The following is a 15,731-nucleotide window of genomic DNA, read 5'->3' on the forward strand; positions in this document are numbered from 1 at the left end:
TGGGGGCATGGGGCTTAACAGGACAAACTCATTTTAGAAATAATAGCAGTCCCTGCTGAAAAAACCAGCTTAGACCAACTTACAGTAGCTGGTCAAGCTGGTCAACCAACCAAATATACCATGCTGGAAGCTTACTAGGATTCCAGGTGACCAGCATACATTATTTGAATACTGGTATGATTATTTAAACATAAATAACAAGAACATAAATATATTACAAAGATTCATTGTGTCATGTATTCTGGTATATACCAAAATAAAGACATTGCAGGGCTAGACATTATAAATGGCCCGCTGGCCCGGAAGCACTTTTAGAGAGGCGAAGTCCCTCCCTTTCCGGTGGACCTCCATGGGACCTTATTTCGGAAAAATGATGTATTGAAGTCAATAGGCGTTTTCACACCAAGTACTTTGCCGTACTTAGTTCCCAGTACTTAGTTAATCAGATCTCTTTAGTTCTGATGAACTAAAGAGTAGATCGCGTTCACACCGGAATAAGTCCCTGAGGGAGGATTAGGCAAATGAAGCCGCTGACGTCACTTCTTCTTCTGCTTTGGGTTTACTGGCAGGCCGCAAACAACTTCACGGCGTATACTGCCATCTGAAGTCCCCGGAGTTGGTGACTGGCTTCAGTAGAAGCTGAAGAAGCCTTCAGAGTAAATCGCCAGAACGCCGACACCTCCTCATCTCCACCGCTCCCATGTTTTTTTTTGTGTTGCCATAAGTTAGTCTCTCTCCGTTGGTGCGCTGGGCTAATGCTAATGCTAATAATGCTAATGCCAGCAAATAAAATGGCGGCTTCACAAAATGTTCGGAGGTTTAGGGGCGTGGTTTGCAATTCGCCCAGCCAATCAAAAATTGGAACCTTTTCCTCCCCAGGAAAGTACTACCTCTCTACCAGGGACTGAAAAAAAAAATCCAGATCTTTTTGGTGTGAACGCAAAATCCCAGGAACTATCGGAACTATTGCTGGGAAAAGTACTCCGGTGTGAAAGCGCCTCATGGCTCTTGATGACATCAATGCAGTCCCAATAGATGCTGTTGTATAAAAAGAAATAGAATAGGTCCAGATTTCTTCTATTTTGTGTTGGATGATAAGTTGTATTGATTGCTGATGGATGTTAAGATGTGTTTTACAATTATAACAAAAAGATGATTGGAATTGGAATCAAAAAGGTTGCAAATCATAGTTTTAATAAAATCACTAGCAATATAGGGTTTATTCAACAGCAGTAAAGCATTAAGTTGCTAAATTAACGTACACTGAACAATAAAACAACTTACCACTATTTAGTAGGGCTGCAATAAACGACTAATTTGATAATCGATTAATCTATCGATTAAGGAAACGATTAATCGACTATTCAGATTATGCCTTGCACAATTTCTCAACGCTCTTATTTAGCCATTAACTTTTAGATTTAGCTTGGGGTTGTTTTAGGCATGTGGAAACTGACAATGAAGACAATAAAGATGAATACTTGATTCAAATATACATATTTTATTAAACTTTCTGCTGAAAGATAAATAAAAAATCTGTCCGTCAACATTTTAAACCAAGGATAGCAGATCAGATCAGATAATAGATAACCTTTTTCGCATTGTCAAGTAGGGATGGGTATCGTTAAGGTTTTAACGGTACTACTACTTTTATCGATACCGCTTATCGATCCGGTCCTTTAATGATACACTTATTGGTTCTTTTGAAAAAATAATTTAACTAAACTAACATTGCTTTTTATTTGAAATTGTGTAGTGTTGCTTACCTCCAGAAGGACTTTTAGCGCGTTTCCCAGTAGACAGAGCTGTCAGAGCGGTTCCTCTCAGAAGAGCAGCCGCTGGGCGGAGTCACAGAAACGCTCAACTGATCTTCACTCCCCGAACGTTAGCTGGCCAGGCTGGTCTTGAACCAGCAAGACCAGCCTGGTAAACCAACTAAACCAGCCTAACACCAGCTAAAACCAGCTAAAACCAGCTAAAACCAGCTAAAACCAGCTAAAACCAGCAACCATCTTAAGCTGGTCTATGCTGGTTTTTTCAGCAGCCATACCATGCCCATGGTTGAAATGAACAACCTGTACACTGAAATAAACCTTTTACCATTTAGTGCAAAGGGCTCACTGTGCGGCAATAAATAAGATGTACAGGTTATTTATTGGATATGTCATATTACTGATACGGTACATAATAAACAAATCTGTAATGATGTGAATGGAGAGGAGGTTATCAGCTAATTCATTCAGTGTGTGAGTCATTAATAAACAACTGCGGTGAGTCAGACAGTCGGTTTGTCATGAACTGGATTTAATTAGGTGATGTCTTAGGAATGTCTCTGAAGTCACAGACGCAGGTGGTGAGGGACACATGTTTTTCATCTGTTACTTATCCAGCAATCATTTCCAAAGACATGCATCAGCACTTGATATGTGTGCAGAGTGGAAGGGAGGGTAATGGTTGGCGGGAGTTCAGTCATATTGCTATTAACAAACTGAAGTGATTGACGCATCTCTGTCTCATGGGGAGAAGAGCTCAATGTCAGTTGTCCAACCTGGCTGCAACATTTTGAGAAAAATCAATTATTTACAGCAAAAATCAATTATTTACAGCAATGCTTTTTTCCCCTCTGACCTTCAACATACTGGTCACCGCAGGCCCCAGAAATAATTCTCAAAACAACATTTTTTAAAGTGCTGCACCCAGGCATTATGTGCTATCAGAGCTAACAAAACGTATGCATGTGGCAGTGTTGAACAATGATCGCTTTCCTCTTTTCAAAAAACTGTTAATTTAATTATTACTACTCACAGAATACTTAGATATTAGATTGTTAAAAGGCAATTTTCTTTAGGAGGGACAAAGGTGAATGACATTGACATTCAGCATTGTTTAACTTATAGAATATATTGCGAGACGATTTGAAAGCCTTGCAGAGAAAAGCGTTCAGGTCTCAAGGATGCATGAAGTGAAGAGATTTAATTCATCACACGCCTCTTGGTATTTTAGAAGAATTTCACCAACAGACTTCAGGGATAATGGTAAACACCGATGACCGTGGCTATAAGAACAGAGTAAGAAGATTCAGGCTTAGACATGTAACAAATGCAGATGCTTCCAAGAAGGGTAGTCTCCAAACTGTTTTATAATAATGATGTGAATCACAGCTAATTTCTGTGGTCTGACTTTTAGCACTGAACTGTTCAGGTTTTACGTATTTTCTTCCTAGTGGTGCTGTGTCTGGTGCAGTGGCCACATGTGACCTTGAAGAGTGTTTCAGATGGGTCTACAGTATGTGCCTAAGTTTGTGCATTCTTGTGATCCATATGGGATTATCATAACAGCACACCAGGGTCTTGTGTAACCGGTCATGTTCAGTAAATGGTGGAAGGTTAAAAGTCAAATGACGGTCATTCTGTGGGAGTGTATGAACTCTCCGGAAACAGTCACGTAGACAATAACACACACAAGGATGTTTCATTTATCCCACAGCATACAATGTTTTAATTTGATCGTGTATCTCCTCTAGGCTCGCCCTGCTCTGGGGCTTAACTGCTAAGCATGCTGGGAAAAGCACCGCCTACAACCAGTAGCCTCAACCTGGTCACCTCTGAGGTGTCTGACGCCACATCGGACCCCGACGCTCACGACGGAATCACCATGGCCGACCTGGTGGAGAGCCTGGACACCAGAGAGCTGGACATGGGGGAGGGAGAGGAGATCGAGTATGATGGAGGCTACTTGGGTGTGTTTGTGTTTACATAATGTTCTGTCTGTGTGATTGCACTATCATTTCTCAGAAAACTAAGATGATACATACGGAAATATAGCAATAATAAAGACTCCGTAAACAGCTCAGATTTTGAGATGATTCATTATCCTCAAGAGATTCACTTCCAGGAAATTGAAATTGTCAGACTATTAACCAGATTAATTTTGCATGAGCTCTATTTTTATGACCATATGCGCCAAAACAATAAGTGTGTGACTTGACTAATAGGGATGTACCCAGGGAAATGTAAGAAAACTGAGAGGAAGACAAGCCAACTGAAGGAAAGTGCACTCGCATTGTGTGTCAGTCTGAAACATTTACAAAAAACACACAAAGAAATACTTTAGTTTGTAAGCCTTCAAACTGGTATCTAACAGTACATGAGTATGAGAGTGGATTTATCCTTTACATCATTTAGACCGTACAAACTTTACCAGAGAGAAGCAGAAACATTTGACCCAACACTGCAAAGTAAAAATCTTGAACAAAAGCCGAGTTTTCAGTAATGCAGCCTACTCGCTCCAAAGCAGCCTGAACAACTCCTACATGCGGGAACACGTAGAAAAAAACACGCTAACCACCCGCCTCTCTCCTCCTCCTAGGGGACTGTCGTATCCCATTTTCAGCGCTGTATGCCACAGTGGGCTTCAAGGAGGCCAACGCCAAGGTCTACCTTCCCACTGTGCCCATCACCGCCCGGATACTGGAGGTGGAGAGATTCACCGCCGCACAGGACCGCTTCAACCTGTCGCACCAGAGGAGTGTCAACAAGGTACTGCACACAGTCTGTATGGCAACATTTTGCAGAGATTCAAACATTACTGTCATTCCTTTTACGTTCTAAAATACTTTATGTTGGAAAATATAGGTATCAGATGTTTAGTCTTAAGACACTCTTGATTACATTAGATTAAATTTAGCTGACGCTTTTATCTAAAGGGACTTACAATAACTGCAATAAATCATAGATACAAATTCAAAACAACAAGAAACATGCAGGTACATTTGCATCAAATAAGCCAAACCATTGAAAGTGGTTTAAAGGTCCCATGTCATGCTTTTCCGGTTATTACCCGTCCCCTTGTGTGTTATGTAGCTTTTTCTGCATGTAAACAGTCTGCAAAGTCACAAACCCTCAAAGTACACCCTGTAGCGAGTAAAACTCTAACACAGAAAAGACCTGCCTATGCTGCCCCAGAACGCCTCGTTGGACATTTGTCTTTTTCCATTTTTTCTTCCGGGAAGTGTGTGTGTGTGTGTGTGTGTGTGTGTGTGTGTGTGTGTGTGTGTGTGTGTGTGTGTGTGTGTGTGTGTGTGTGTGTGTGTGTGTGTGTGTGTGTGTGTGTGTGTGTGTGTGTGTGTGTGTGTGTGTGTGTGTGTGTGTGTGTGTGTGTGTGTGTGTGTGTGTGTGTGTGTGTGTGTGTGTGTGTGTGTGTGTGTGTGTGTGTGTGTGTGTGTGTGTGTGTGTGTGTGTGTGTGTGTGTGTGTGTGTGTGTGTGTGTGTGTGTGTGTGTGTGTGTGTGTGTGTGTGTGTGTGTGTGTGTGTGTGTGTGTGTGTGTGTGTGTGTGTGTGTGTGTGTGTGTGTGTGTGTGTGTGTGTGTGTGTGTGTGTGTGTGTGTGTGTGTGTGTGTGTGTGTGTGTGTGTGTGTGTGTGTGTGTGTGTGTGTGTGTGTGTGTGTGTGTGTGTGTGTGTGTGTGTGTGTGTGTGTGTGTGTGTGTGTGTGTGTGTGTGTGTGTGTGTGTGTGTGTGTGTGTGTGTGTGTGTGTGTGTGCCGGGCCTCGCCGCAACCAGGAAACCACACCAGCAAGCCAGCTCACACTGTCCGCTCCTCGCAGCAGCGAGCCCCGCAACGTCCCGCCAACACAGCACCCAGGCCCCACGCAACATTCTCATCTGTTTGTCATTACTGGTGTCATTTTCTGGTTGCTAACAAACGCATAATCACTGATGTTCCGCTGTAAAGGTGGTGGACTCATCAGAACAGAGTGGGCGAGCTGACCAATCAGACCACACTAGGCTCACAGGGAGGGGGGGTGGGCAGGAGCTCCAACAAGCCGTTTAGGACAGAGAGTGAATACACATGCTATACAGAGATGCTGTAACGCCAATCCTAATAATTGCACTGATGTATATTAAACTCATTGTGTCCCTCCCCAATGTGTTGTGTGTGTGTATGTGTAGTCCCTGCCGGCAGTGTTTAAGATCGAGCTGAAGCACGGTGAGTTTACCTGGGTGGTTAAGAGGAAGGAGAAACATTTCATGGAGCTGCACAAAGAGCTGCAGACGTACAAGACCCTCATGAGGATCCCGCTGCCGTCACGCAGGTCAGCGCCTACACACACACATTTACACTCCACAGAGTGTGTGAACACAAAAAAAATCACAAGGAAAGACGTACACACAAATGCACGCGTATTTGTCACATTGAGGTGACCTTGTGGGAAATGGAGCACAAACAAGCTGAGAATGATTAATATAGTTGTGTTACATTTAGGCAAACACACATGTTCACCTTCTTGCGAGTTAGATGAAAGTTCAATTTAGCTGTTGTCTTTATGCATTAATGTTGAATCTAGAACCAAGAGACAGTTAGCTTAGCTGAGCATATAAACTGGAAACAAAAGGGAACATCCAGTCTGGCTCTGTGCAAAGCTTCCAAAGAATCTGCCAACACGTTTGCTGTAAATTTCACTCAAGGTTAAATCTCTTCTGTTTATTTGTGTTATATTAACAGGAGGTTTTGCTGTTATCCTCCTCCTGCTGGCATTGTGTGAATTCAGCAACAGTCGCCCTGCAATCAGAGCTGATTCCAAAAAAGACATTTGTACACATTAGCTTGTTTTTGGTTCAAACAAAGAAGACACAATGTGTTAATTTGATCATATATGGTGGTGGACATTTGTTTTATACTCTGGAGTTTGGACAGAGCATGCCTTTTCATCAAAAATCTTGAACGAAGATATATATACAGAATATATACATCCATCTATAAATCTGCTTTTTATAACCTTGGTCTGGAACACTAGACATTTCAACTATCATGTTTTCTTCTTTTTCCATTATGTTTCCCTCCCTCCCTCTCTCTTTCTGCCTCTGGTGATGTACTCACAACACAACAAAGGAATGTTGCCCTTGGACTTTAATAGGATTTACTTTTGCCCTTCTCCCTGTATCTCTTTCTTTGTCTGTGATCTTGACTTGATGTTGTAATAGAAAGAAGAGCATGGTGGATTATTTTTACAATTTCCTTTGGTGTATGTTCTTTTGCTTCTTCAATAATTCTCCCTGTTTTCAGTTACGTAGCATTTCACTGTTATGTGTTCCTTGTTGATGAGACACAACACTGAGCCAGTCTGCAACCTGTCAATGTATTTAAGCTTTTATATGTGCCTGTCTAAACTGGCAGCGAGATACACAGGAAATTATGTTTTTAATTTAGGATCAGCCGCTGGAATGTATTTTTTTTGGCTTTAGGTAATGGTGGAACAGTTTCTCCTCAAACTTGAAGTGTGGACACACTGTGAGATTTAACAAGCTCTCTCTGGTGATTCATCTTCAGATAGCTTGAAATAAGCCTCTTCATTTCCTCCCTCTTTCTCAGCCACACGGTGAGGAGAAGGACGGTGAGGAAGAGCGAGGTGAGGGAGATGCCGTCCCTGCCGAGGGGAGCGGGAGACGAGCTGGTGAGAGACGAGCAGGTCTCCAGCAGGAGGGTACGTCACGTCAGCGCCTGCAGCCATTTTACCCGATATCCAGTGTGTGTGTGTGTGTGTGTGTGTGTGTGTGTGTGTGTGTGTGTGTGTGTGTGTGTGTGTGTGTGTGTGTGTGTGTGTGTGTGTGTGTGTGTGTGTGTGTGTGTGTGTGTGTGTGTGTGTGTGTGTGTGTGTGTGTGTGTGTGTGTGTGTGTGTGGTGTGTGTGTGTGTGTGTGTGTGTGTGTGTGTGTGTGTGTGTGTGTGTGTGTGTGTGTGTGTGTGTGTGTGTGTGGTGTGTGTGTGTGTGTGTGTGTGTGTGTGTGTGTGTGGTGTGTGTGTGTGTGTGTGTGTGTGTGTGTGTGTGTGTGTGTGTGTGTGTGTGTGTGTGTGTGTGTGTGTGTGTGTGTGTGTGTGTGTGTGTGTGTGTGTGTGTGTGTGTGTGTGTGTGTGTGTGTGTGTGCAAATACAAATACTCAGAGTGGCCAATACATAGTATACTGTATGTGTTCCTACAGAGACAATTAGAGGACTATTTGAACAAGCTGCTGAGGATGGCCATGTACCGCAAATATCACCATACTGTGAGTAATCATACTAAGCTCTGCCAGCTGTGACATTACCACTTCCTGCCTGAATCTTAAATGTATACTTATTGTGTATTTAAAATTGCATTAGATATGCGCACATTTCAGCTACTGTAGATACCTGAGATGCACTGTATAAGCAAATGTTGGCAACAGTATTTTTTGTTGCTCTTCCTTATGATGGAAAAGTGCGTGTTGACATAGATGATTATTAGTTCATCCATAGCAACATGTCTGCTTTATGTTGACACAATCACATTTAAGTGTAGTATTGCTGCCAGTTTAAGCTGGCAAGGGCCTCATGTCTGTTTGATGTCTTGAAGAGGACTTTGTATACTGTGCAAAAAAAAGATATTTAAGATTTTCAATAAACTGTATTGCTTAAATATGTAATTATACAATACAGTAAAAAGTATCTTTATCATTTAATTTGGTATTTTTCATATTCACAAACACTTCATTAAAACTATGTGTTGCACAATAGTGAGTGTCCTATTAATATCCTACATTTGAACATATAGTGTGTTCACGCTCGTGCTAAATTTGACCTTACTCTGAATTATGTATGAGCTTTAAAACAAACTAATGCTAGGTTTAGCATGTTCTGACATTAATAAACCGCATCATTTTGACACATTACAAATTCATAAATGAGATGAGAACCCATTTTGAGATAATACTTTAAAAGGTGTCTGCTCAGAGTCACATGACGACATGTACAGTGCAGCATGTATCAAGTTTGTTTTCTTTGTTTGTCTATCCCAAGGCTCACTGTGTAGCCTCTTGTTGTCTCTTCCTGTCTATTCTCAGATGGAGTTCATTGACATCAGCCAGATGTCTTTTATCCATGACTTGGGGCCCAAAGGACTGTGAGCATTTTCTCTTCTTTCAAATTCTTTCCCATCTGTACAAACATGGTCCTGTCTCAGGTGGATAAGCATTGAACAGAGTCCTCTTTTTTTAAACTTCAAAGTCTTCTATTTTTTTATTCAGACTCTACTTGCATGCCATTGTAATTTTTCCTGATCATACGTAACTTATTTTACTGTCTGCCCCAGGGAAGGGATGATCTATAAGCGATCAGGCGGACATCGTATCCCCGGGATGAACTGCTGCGGCCACAGCCAGGCCTGCTACCGCTGGTCCAAACGGTGTGTGTCTCTTTACTTATATTCCTGTTTTCCAATGTTTCCCGCTCGTTGTTATATCAGCCAAATTCACATAATGTGTATCGATGTTGATGACTGGTTTATCTTCTTGTAATCAAGCAGACACATTCAACTTTCTTAGCAGAAACTTGAAGTAGTTTACATAGTGTATCTTCTCAGTAGCGAGTCTCTTCCTTTTTCGATTTTAGTCCTACAGTTGACAAGCGGAACACCTTATGGTGATAAAACACAACTTTTCTGTTTTTAACTGTTAAACTTGTAGGGATAGTGGTGGTCTAATGGATAGTGAGGTGGGCTGAAGATCGTAAGGTTGTGAGTTCAAATCCCGCCAGGAACACCACTACTAGTGTGCCCTTGAGTAAGGCACTTAGCCCTTAGTTACTCCAGGGAGAATGTCCCTGTAATTGGTCATTGTAAGTCGCTTTGGATAAAAGCCTAAATGAAATGTAATGTAATCTAATGTGTGATCGATGCTATTTACAAACTCAGTTTAGCATTTCAGACTCAAGATTGTTATCAGGAAGGTGTCAAAGTATGGGTGTTCAAACACAGTGACCACTTAATAAACATTTAAAAACATTATATTGGTAATATGTTTCAAAGTATTTTCGCATTTGTATTGTTATTTTATTGCTGACAAAATCTTAGTGCCATCTTCAGCCTGGTTGAATTGGCACGTGTTTGACTCTCTTCATCTGCTTGTCTGTTTGAATTTTTCTTAATCTCAGCCAAATTATTATGTGAGCAGTTCTATTGTTGTTTTCTGAAGAAAACACAGAAAAATCCCACACGTTTGAAACACTCTGCTCGTCCTCCTACATCTCGATGATGATTTTCTTCCTACATCTTTTCCTTACAACAAGAAATATAAGAAATCCTTCACAGCAATGGATCAAGAGCTGGACAATACGTAATAACACTAATGTTTAATCCCAATGATGATAATGAGGACTGTGTGTGTGTTTTGTAGCTGGTTGGTGGTGAAGGACTCGTGTCTTCTATACATGAAGCCAGACTCGGGGGCCATCTCTTTCGTCCTGCTGTTGGATAAAGAGTTCTGCATCAAGACGGACTCCAAAGACACAGAGACCAAACATGGAGTCCGAGTGGACAGCCTCTCCAGGTTTGAATTTTGTTGCATTTCCCAAGGGGTCAACACATACAGAATAGTTAAAGGTCACCTATTATGCAAAATCCACTTTTTCATGTCTCTTCTACATCAACATGTGTCCCCCTCTGTGCGAAGAGATTCTGGAAGTTTCAGGAAAAAAGAGTCTCTCACTTTTTGTCCTGATCCATTTATATAAAAACCTGATCAGATTTTGGCCACTTTATGATGTCATAACGTTTTTTTGGCTTGTGTAACCATTAGCCAATCACCAACCAATGTAACCCCCCCCCCCACCTTATCACCTGAATCTCCTCCTAGAGCACCATTGTGTTCTTTGTAACCAAATATCTCTCAGAGGGGCGTGGGGAGGGGCTCCTTATTTTCATCTAAAGTAACAGACAGAGAATCAGCACTTTGGAAACAGGGCTGAAACAGAGGGGATTATGGGTAATGCTGCAATGATCTGTTTGGTGTTTGGAGGCAAACACTTCAGAGACATGTTTTGTATATATCTGAGAACTATAATATAATGATGAAAAACAGTATAGTAGGGGACCTTTTAAGACTCAAAGTGAATTATTAGACTGGTTTTGAAAAAGAAAGTCCTCCCTTCAATCAACTTGTGGTGTTAAAATGTATTCCAAACAGTCATGTATCCTACAGTAAAATAAATACTCTTCCGACAGTCCAGAGATTGGTGTAGGTGGGGTGCAGCATTTTTAAAGAATGGAGATCAAGAGTCGTCTTGCATTTTGTTGCTGATTTCACAATGCTGACAACCACATAGTTACAATACTAGGTCATTCTAGATTGCTAAAAGGTTGTTAGCACTTCATAACTGAACAAGTGTTCCAAGAAATTAATGAAAAATCACCAAGAGGTTTATAAATCACAGCTTTAATCTGCCCTCAACAGTATGCTGTAACAGAGTGGGTTCTTTGAGCTCCTTTTCATTCCAACACTCCTAATCCAGGGCTTATTTAGTTTTTGGAGTGATTACAGAGCTGTGTTATCTCACCAAAGAAAAACACAATGACTGCTTTAAGAATCAGCAGTGTGTTAAGCCAAGAAAAAAATGAAACTAGGAAACGGTTTTGCCTCATTTTTTGTCACTTTGCGGTCTGGAGTACAAAATAAATAACTACATGTCTGACTGAACACATGCATGTGCTTCATTGTGTCTGTGTCTGTTCCTGTGCACATCCTCCTGACAGGACCTTGGTGTTTAAGTGCAGCAGCTACAGACATGCAAGCTGGTGGGGTCAGAGCATCGATAGCTTCGTGAAGAATCATGGGAAGGCTTTCCTCAGAGACCACCGCTGCGGGTCTTTTGCACAGGAACAAGAAAACATCGCTGCCAAATGGTAACTACACTGAGAGAGAGCTCAGCTGGTTGAACATGTGGACAGACTTACAAAAATACCAACAAAAAAAGCAATGTACATTAGCTGCGAAATCCCCATTTGTTTCGTTTTTACAATCCTGTGTAGCATCCTACATTTTAAAAACTTTGATACGATAATATACCATTTCAAAGATTGTTTGTAGATGTGATCATGTTCTCTAAAAACAAGCTGCAGAGTGAAACGCATACAACTTAAAATACACACATTTTTTCAATGCCTTCCTCTCTTATCCTTTCACTGGTAACTATGGAAATCTATTAGAAAAATAAGAATTCAGGTCTTTTTTTGTCTTTTCTCCCCCTCAACTGGCAGATCCTGTGATATTGAATCATCTGTGTGATAATGTCCTTACGTAGTCTTTGTACTCAGCACAGAGCCTGAGAGAAAAACATGCTGCGGGCCTGTGAGCTAATGGGAAAAAAAGTGTTTAAAGAGCACTTATGTTGTGATGACACAGTTGTGGGTGTTGCCTTGAGCTTGAAAGGTTAACAACAATAGGGAAGTTTGTGCATGTGTGGGTGTCAGTTTTTACTCTCATTTCTTTATTTAAAGGTATGTGAATGGAAAGAATTACATGGAGGATGTGGCTGATGCTTTGGAAGAGGCTAAAGAGGAAATCTTCATCACTGACTGGTGGTGAGTTTCAGCAATTATTTGTGTGAACAAGAATGATGTCAAAGAATTTGGTTAAAATGTGTCCGCTGACGGGCCTGAAGTGTGAACAGTGTGAGAGCACAGAAATAAACAGCTCAGTGTTATCCGTCCTGCTTCAACACTGCACAATTCAGTGCAGCCTCTCCACACTAAAACACTGTCAGAATGTGTCTATAGTCAACAATGCTATTTGTACCCGGGTCTCCATAGTCAACAATGCTATTTGTACCCGGGTGTCTATAGTCAACAATGCTATTTGTACCCGGGTCTCCATAGTCAACAATGCTATTTGTACCCGGGTCTCCATAGTCAACAATGCTATTTGTACCCGGGTCTCCATAGTCAACAATGCTATTTGTACCCGGGTCTCCATAGTCAACAATGCTATTTGTACCCGGGTCTCCATAGTCAACAATGCTATTTGTACCCGGGTCTCCATAGTCAACAATGCTATTTGTACCCGGGTCTCCATAGTCAACAATGCTATTTGTACCCGGGTCTCCATAGTCAACAATGCTATTTGCACCCGGGTGTCTATAGTCAACAATGCTATTTGTACCCGGGTGTCTATAGACAACAATGTTATTTGCACCAGGGTGTCTATAGTCAACAATGCTATTTGCACCCAGAGGCCTGTACTACGAAGCCGGATTTTCGCTTAGCCGGCTAACTTCAGGGAAAACTCTGGGTTTCCGGTCCTACGATGCTGGTTCTCTTTTTAGCGGGCTAGATCTCCATGGTAACTTATGCTGAGCGGCTAACCTGGTTAGGTTGCAGGCTAAGAGATCAACTCAGTGAAAGCACCGCCTGCTGACCAATCAGAGCTCCGTGTGCAGAGTTTAAAGCTATCAAGTCATATTACAGGATAGAGGAAATACAGAAAAACTGCCGTTGCAGGAAAGACGGCCGGCAAAAATCAACTGACTGTGTGAACGTGAAAATTAATAGAATATCCCCTCCCATCTTCAGAGCAATCTGACTATTATAACATTAGCGTTAAGAAAGCTTACTTAAATATCTGCCACAACATAAGTAACCGGATCAGAGTAACTTTAAGTACAGTCCGCGGCACTGTGAGTGCAGACGTCGATGTGTCCCATTATCATTCATATCATATCACATCATAATGTATCATATATTTCCTTATCTGAGTCAGCTTCTTGAGCCGTATCTGGCCGTGCAACACACAGTGTCACATACTGTATGCAGAAGTATTATTTTAAGCAACACATTAAGTTGACGAAACACTCGAGTCAAATGTAATTAAAGTCAGATCCACTCGTGTCTTAGACGGGGCAGTGATTTCATAAACCTGTTAATGTACGCATTCAAACACTTTTTCTTTTACCAGCTGTATTCACCTTGCAGGTGCAGCTATGTGGCTTTTATCCTGGATAAAGTGTTTAAGTCATGGATGTTTAAAGTTTAACTTCTTCATATTTGTCTAATTATAGTTCACTTTTCATTCAGGAAGTATGACACTGCGCTGTTTGTGATTGGTCAAATGTTGCTAACCCTGCCCCTTTTATGTGAACGCGCAACTAACTAGATAGGACACGGCTGGCTTGAGCGATCCACTTGATAACCCGCGTCGTAGGACCGTTTAGCGAGAGCGCGTATGTTTTGGATTAGGCCAACCGGCTAACTCAAACATATCCAGGTTATGTTGAACCGGCTTCGTAGTACAGGCCTCAGGCCTCAGGTGTATAGTCAACAATGCTATTTGTACCCGGGTGTCTATAGTCAACAATTATATTTGTACCCAGGTGTATATAGTCAACAATGCTATTTGTACCCAGGTGTATATAGTCAACAATGCTATTTGTACCCAGGTGTATATAGTCAACAATGCTATTTGTACCCAGGTGTATATAGTCAACAATGCTATTTGTACCCAGGTGTATATAGTCAACAATGCTATTTGTACCCAGGTCTATCATAATCCAGCTTTAATAAATGAAGAATAGTTTTACTGGCCTATTTTATTAGTTTGGTAAACACACATAGACATGCTCTAAAGAACAAGCTGACACTTTGACACCCTGTAAATATAGTACATACTGTTACACATTACATTATGCATAACCCACAAGTCCTGGCTGTCTTGAAGGCGATGCAATGGTACTGGCTCTAATTACAGCCTCTTCCACACACCCAGAATAGAAATACACTGACACAAAGATAGTCTCCATAAAGTGTTTGACTCTTTGTCTTTCACTATCTCGTCTTGATTTACTGTCTAGGTGATGTTTCTCACACATCAAGTGGTTATAGGACCTGTCAGAGGGCCTGTAAAGTGTATTTATGCCACTCTGAACTGTGAATATATGTTTGCATGTTATGTAATCAGTGTTGAAATTCAGAAACACTAGTTAAAACAAAGAGAAACCCTAATTTGTCTCATGTGAAAAACTTGTTAGATGACAGTTACACCTGGGGGGATATTGTCCTTTGCAAACACTGTTAGATTAATATCTAATCTAATATGAATAACTTTTTTGCATATTACATTGACCGTTGTTTAACTCTTCCTTTAATAGTGTTTTAATGGTGTTTTTGTAATAAGAAATAACCAATGTATTTGTCTCCTCTGACACAGTTATGGTTTTACTGACAGTGTAACTTGAAATCTAACCGTTTATGATCCCTCTTTGACGTGGCTGACATCCCTGTGTGCCAAGGCAGTTGTCACTGGGCTTATGGCCTTAACCAATGAGGTGTCACACTGTGTAATGTGGCTCAGGATGCCAACGTTAATGACTCATGAAAATATATCATTATGTCATGTCTGTCATATCTTAAGTGTGTGAAATGCGTTGGTAGTTTTGAAATAGTGAATATAAACATCTATTTGTTTCCATCGTTTAATGTTCTAACCAGTGATGGTGATGCATTTGAAAAATGGTTATTTAATCTGTGTTTTATATCTCTCTTTTTTCCTAGGCTGAGTCCAGAGATCTTTCTGAAGAGACCTGTAGTGGAGGGCAACAGGTGGAGGCTTGACTGTACCCTCAAACGCAAAGCAGTAAGTAGGTCTACGTCATGACGGAGTAATGACCCACAGGCCAAGTATTAAAGGGGACCTATCATGCAAAATGCACTTTTTGATGCGGCTCGGTTAAGTCACTAGCACCCCCCCCACCCCCCCCCCCCCCCCCCCCCCCCCCGTTTGACAATTTACTAGCGATATCTTCTTGCGGCACCGAGGTGGGCCGGCGGTACCGAAGAGTCCCGGGCTGATTTGTAGTCCCAATCCGCCCCTGACCCAGGCCCAGAAACATTGCTATCAGAAACAATGCCTGACGTGTTTTGGACGTAATATGGTCTTTGTTTACATTAGCAAGCA

General features: G+C 41.5%; 1 protein-coding gene across 4 annotated transcripts in view; it reads left to right on the plus strand.

Moving 5' to 3' along the window:
* pld1a (phospholipase D1a) overlaps nucleotides 1–15,731 on the plus strand; it is a 47,899-nt gene that overhangs the window by 20,321 nt on the left and 11,847 nt on the right. For all 4 annotated transcript variants that reach the window (XM_034144410.1, XM_034144408.1, XM_034144409.1 and 1 more), the window contains exons 2-12: nucleotides 3,524–3,739; nucleotides 4,369–4,538; nucleotides 5,950–6,092; nucleotides 7,370–7,481; nucleotides 7,977–8,042; nucleotides 8,856–8,914; nucleotides 9,104–9,196; nucleotides 10,185–10,337; nucleotides 11,540–11,689; nucleotides 12,284–12,367; nucleotides 15,329–15,410. In XM_034144410.1, the coding sequence (XP_034000301.1) occupies nucleotides 3,556–3,739; nucleotides 4,369–4,538; nucleotides 5,950–6,092; nucleotides 7,370–7,481; nucleotides 7,977–8,042; nucleotides 8,856–8,914; nucleotides 9,104–9,196; nucleotides 10,185–10,337; nucleotides 11,540–11,689; nucleotides 12,284–12,367; nucleotides 15,329–15,410 (1,296 nt within the window). In that variant the 5' untranslated portion in view covers nucleotides 3,524–3,555. The remainder of the gene's footprint in view (nucleotides 1–3,523; nucleotides 3,740–4,368; nucleotides 4,539–5,949; nucleotides 6,093–7,369; nucleotides 7,482–7,976; nucleotides 8,043–8,855; nucleotides 8,915–9,103; nucleotides 9,197–10,184; nucleotides 10,338–11,539; nucleotides 11,690–12,283; nucleotides 12,368–15,328; nucleotides 15,411–15,731) is intronic.

This window comes from Trematomus bernacchii, unplaced genomic scaffold, assembly GCF_902827165.1.
Source record: "Trematomus bernacchii unplaced genomic scaffold, fTreBer1.1, whole genome shotgun sequence".
NCBI lineage: Eukaryota > Metazoa > Chordata > Actinopteri > Perciformes > Nototheniidae > Trematomus > Trematomus bernacchii.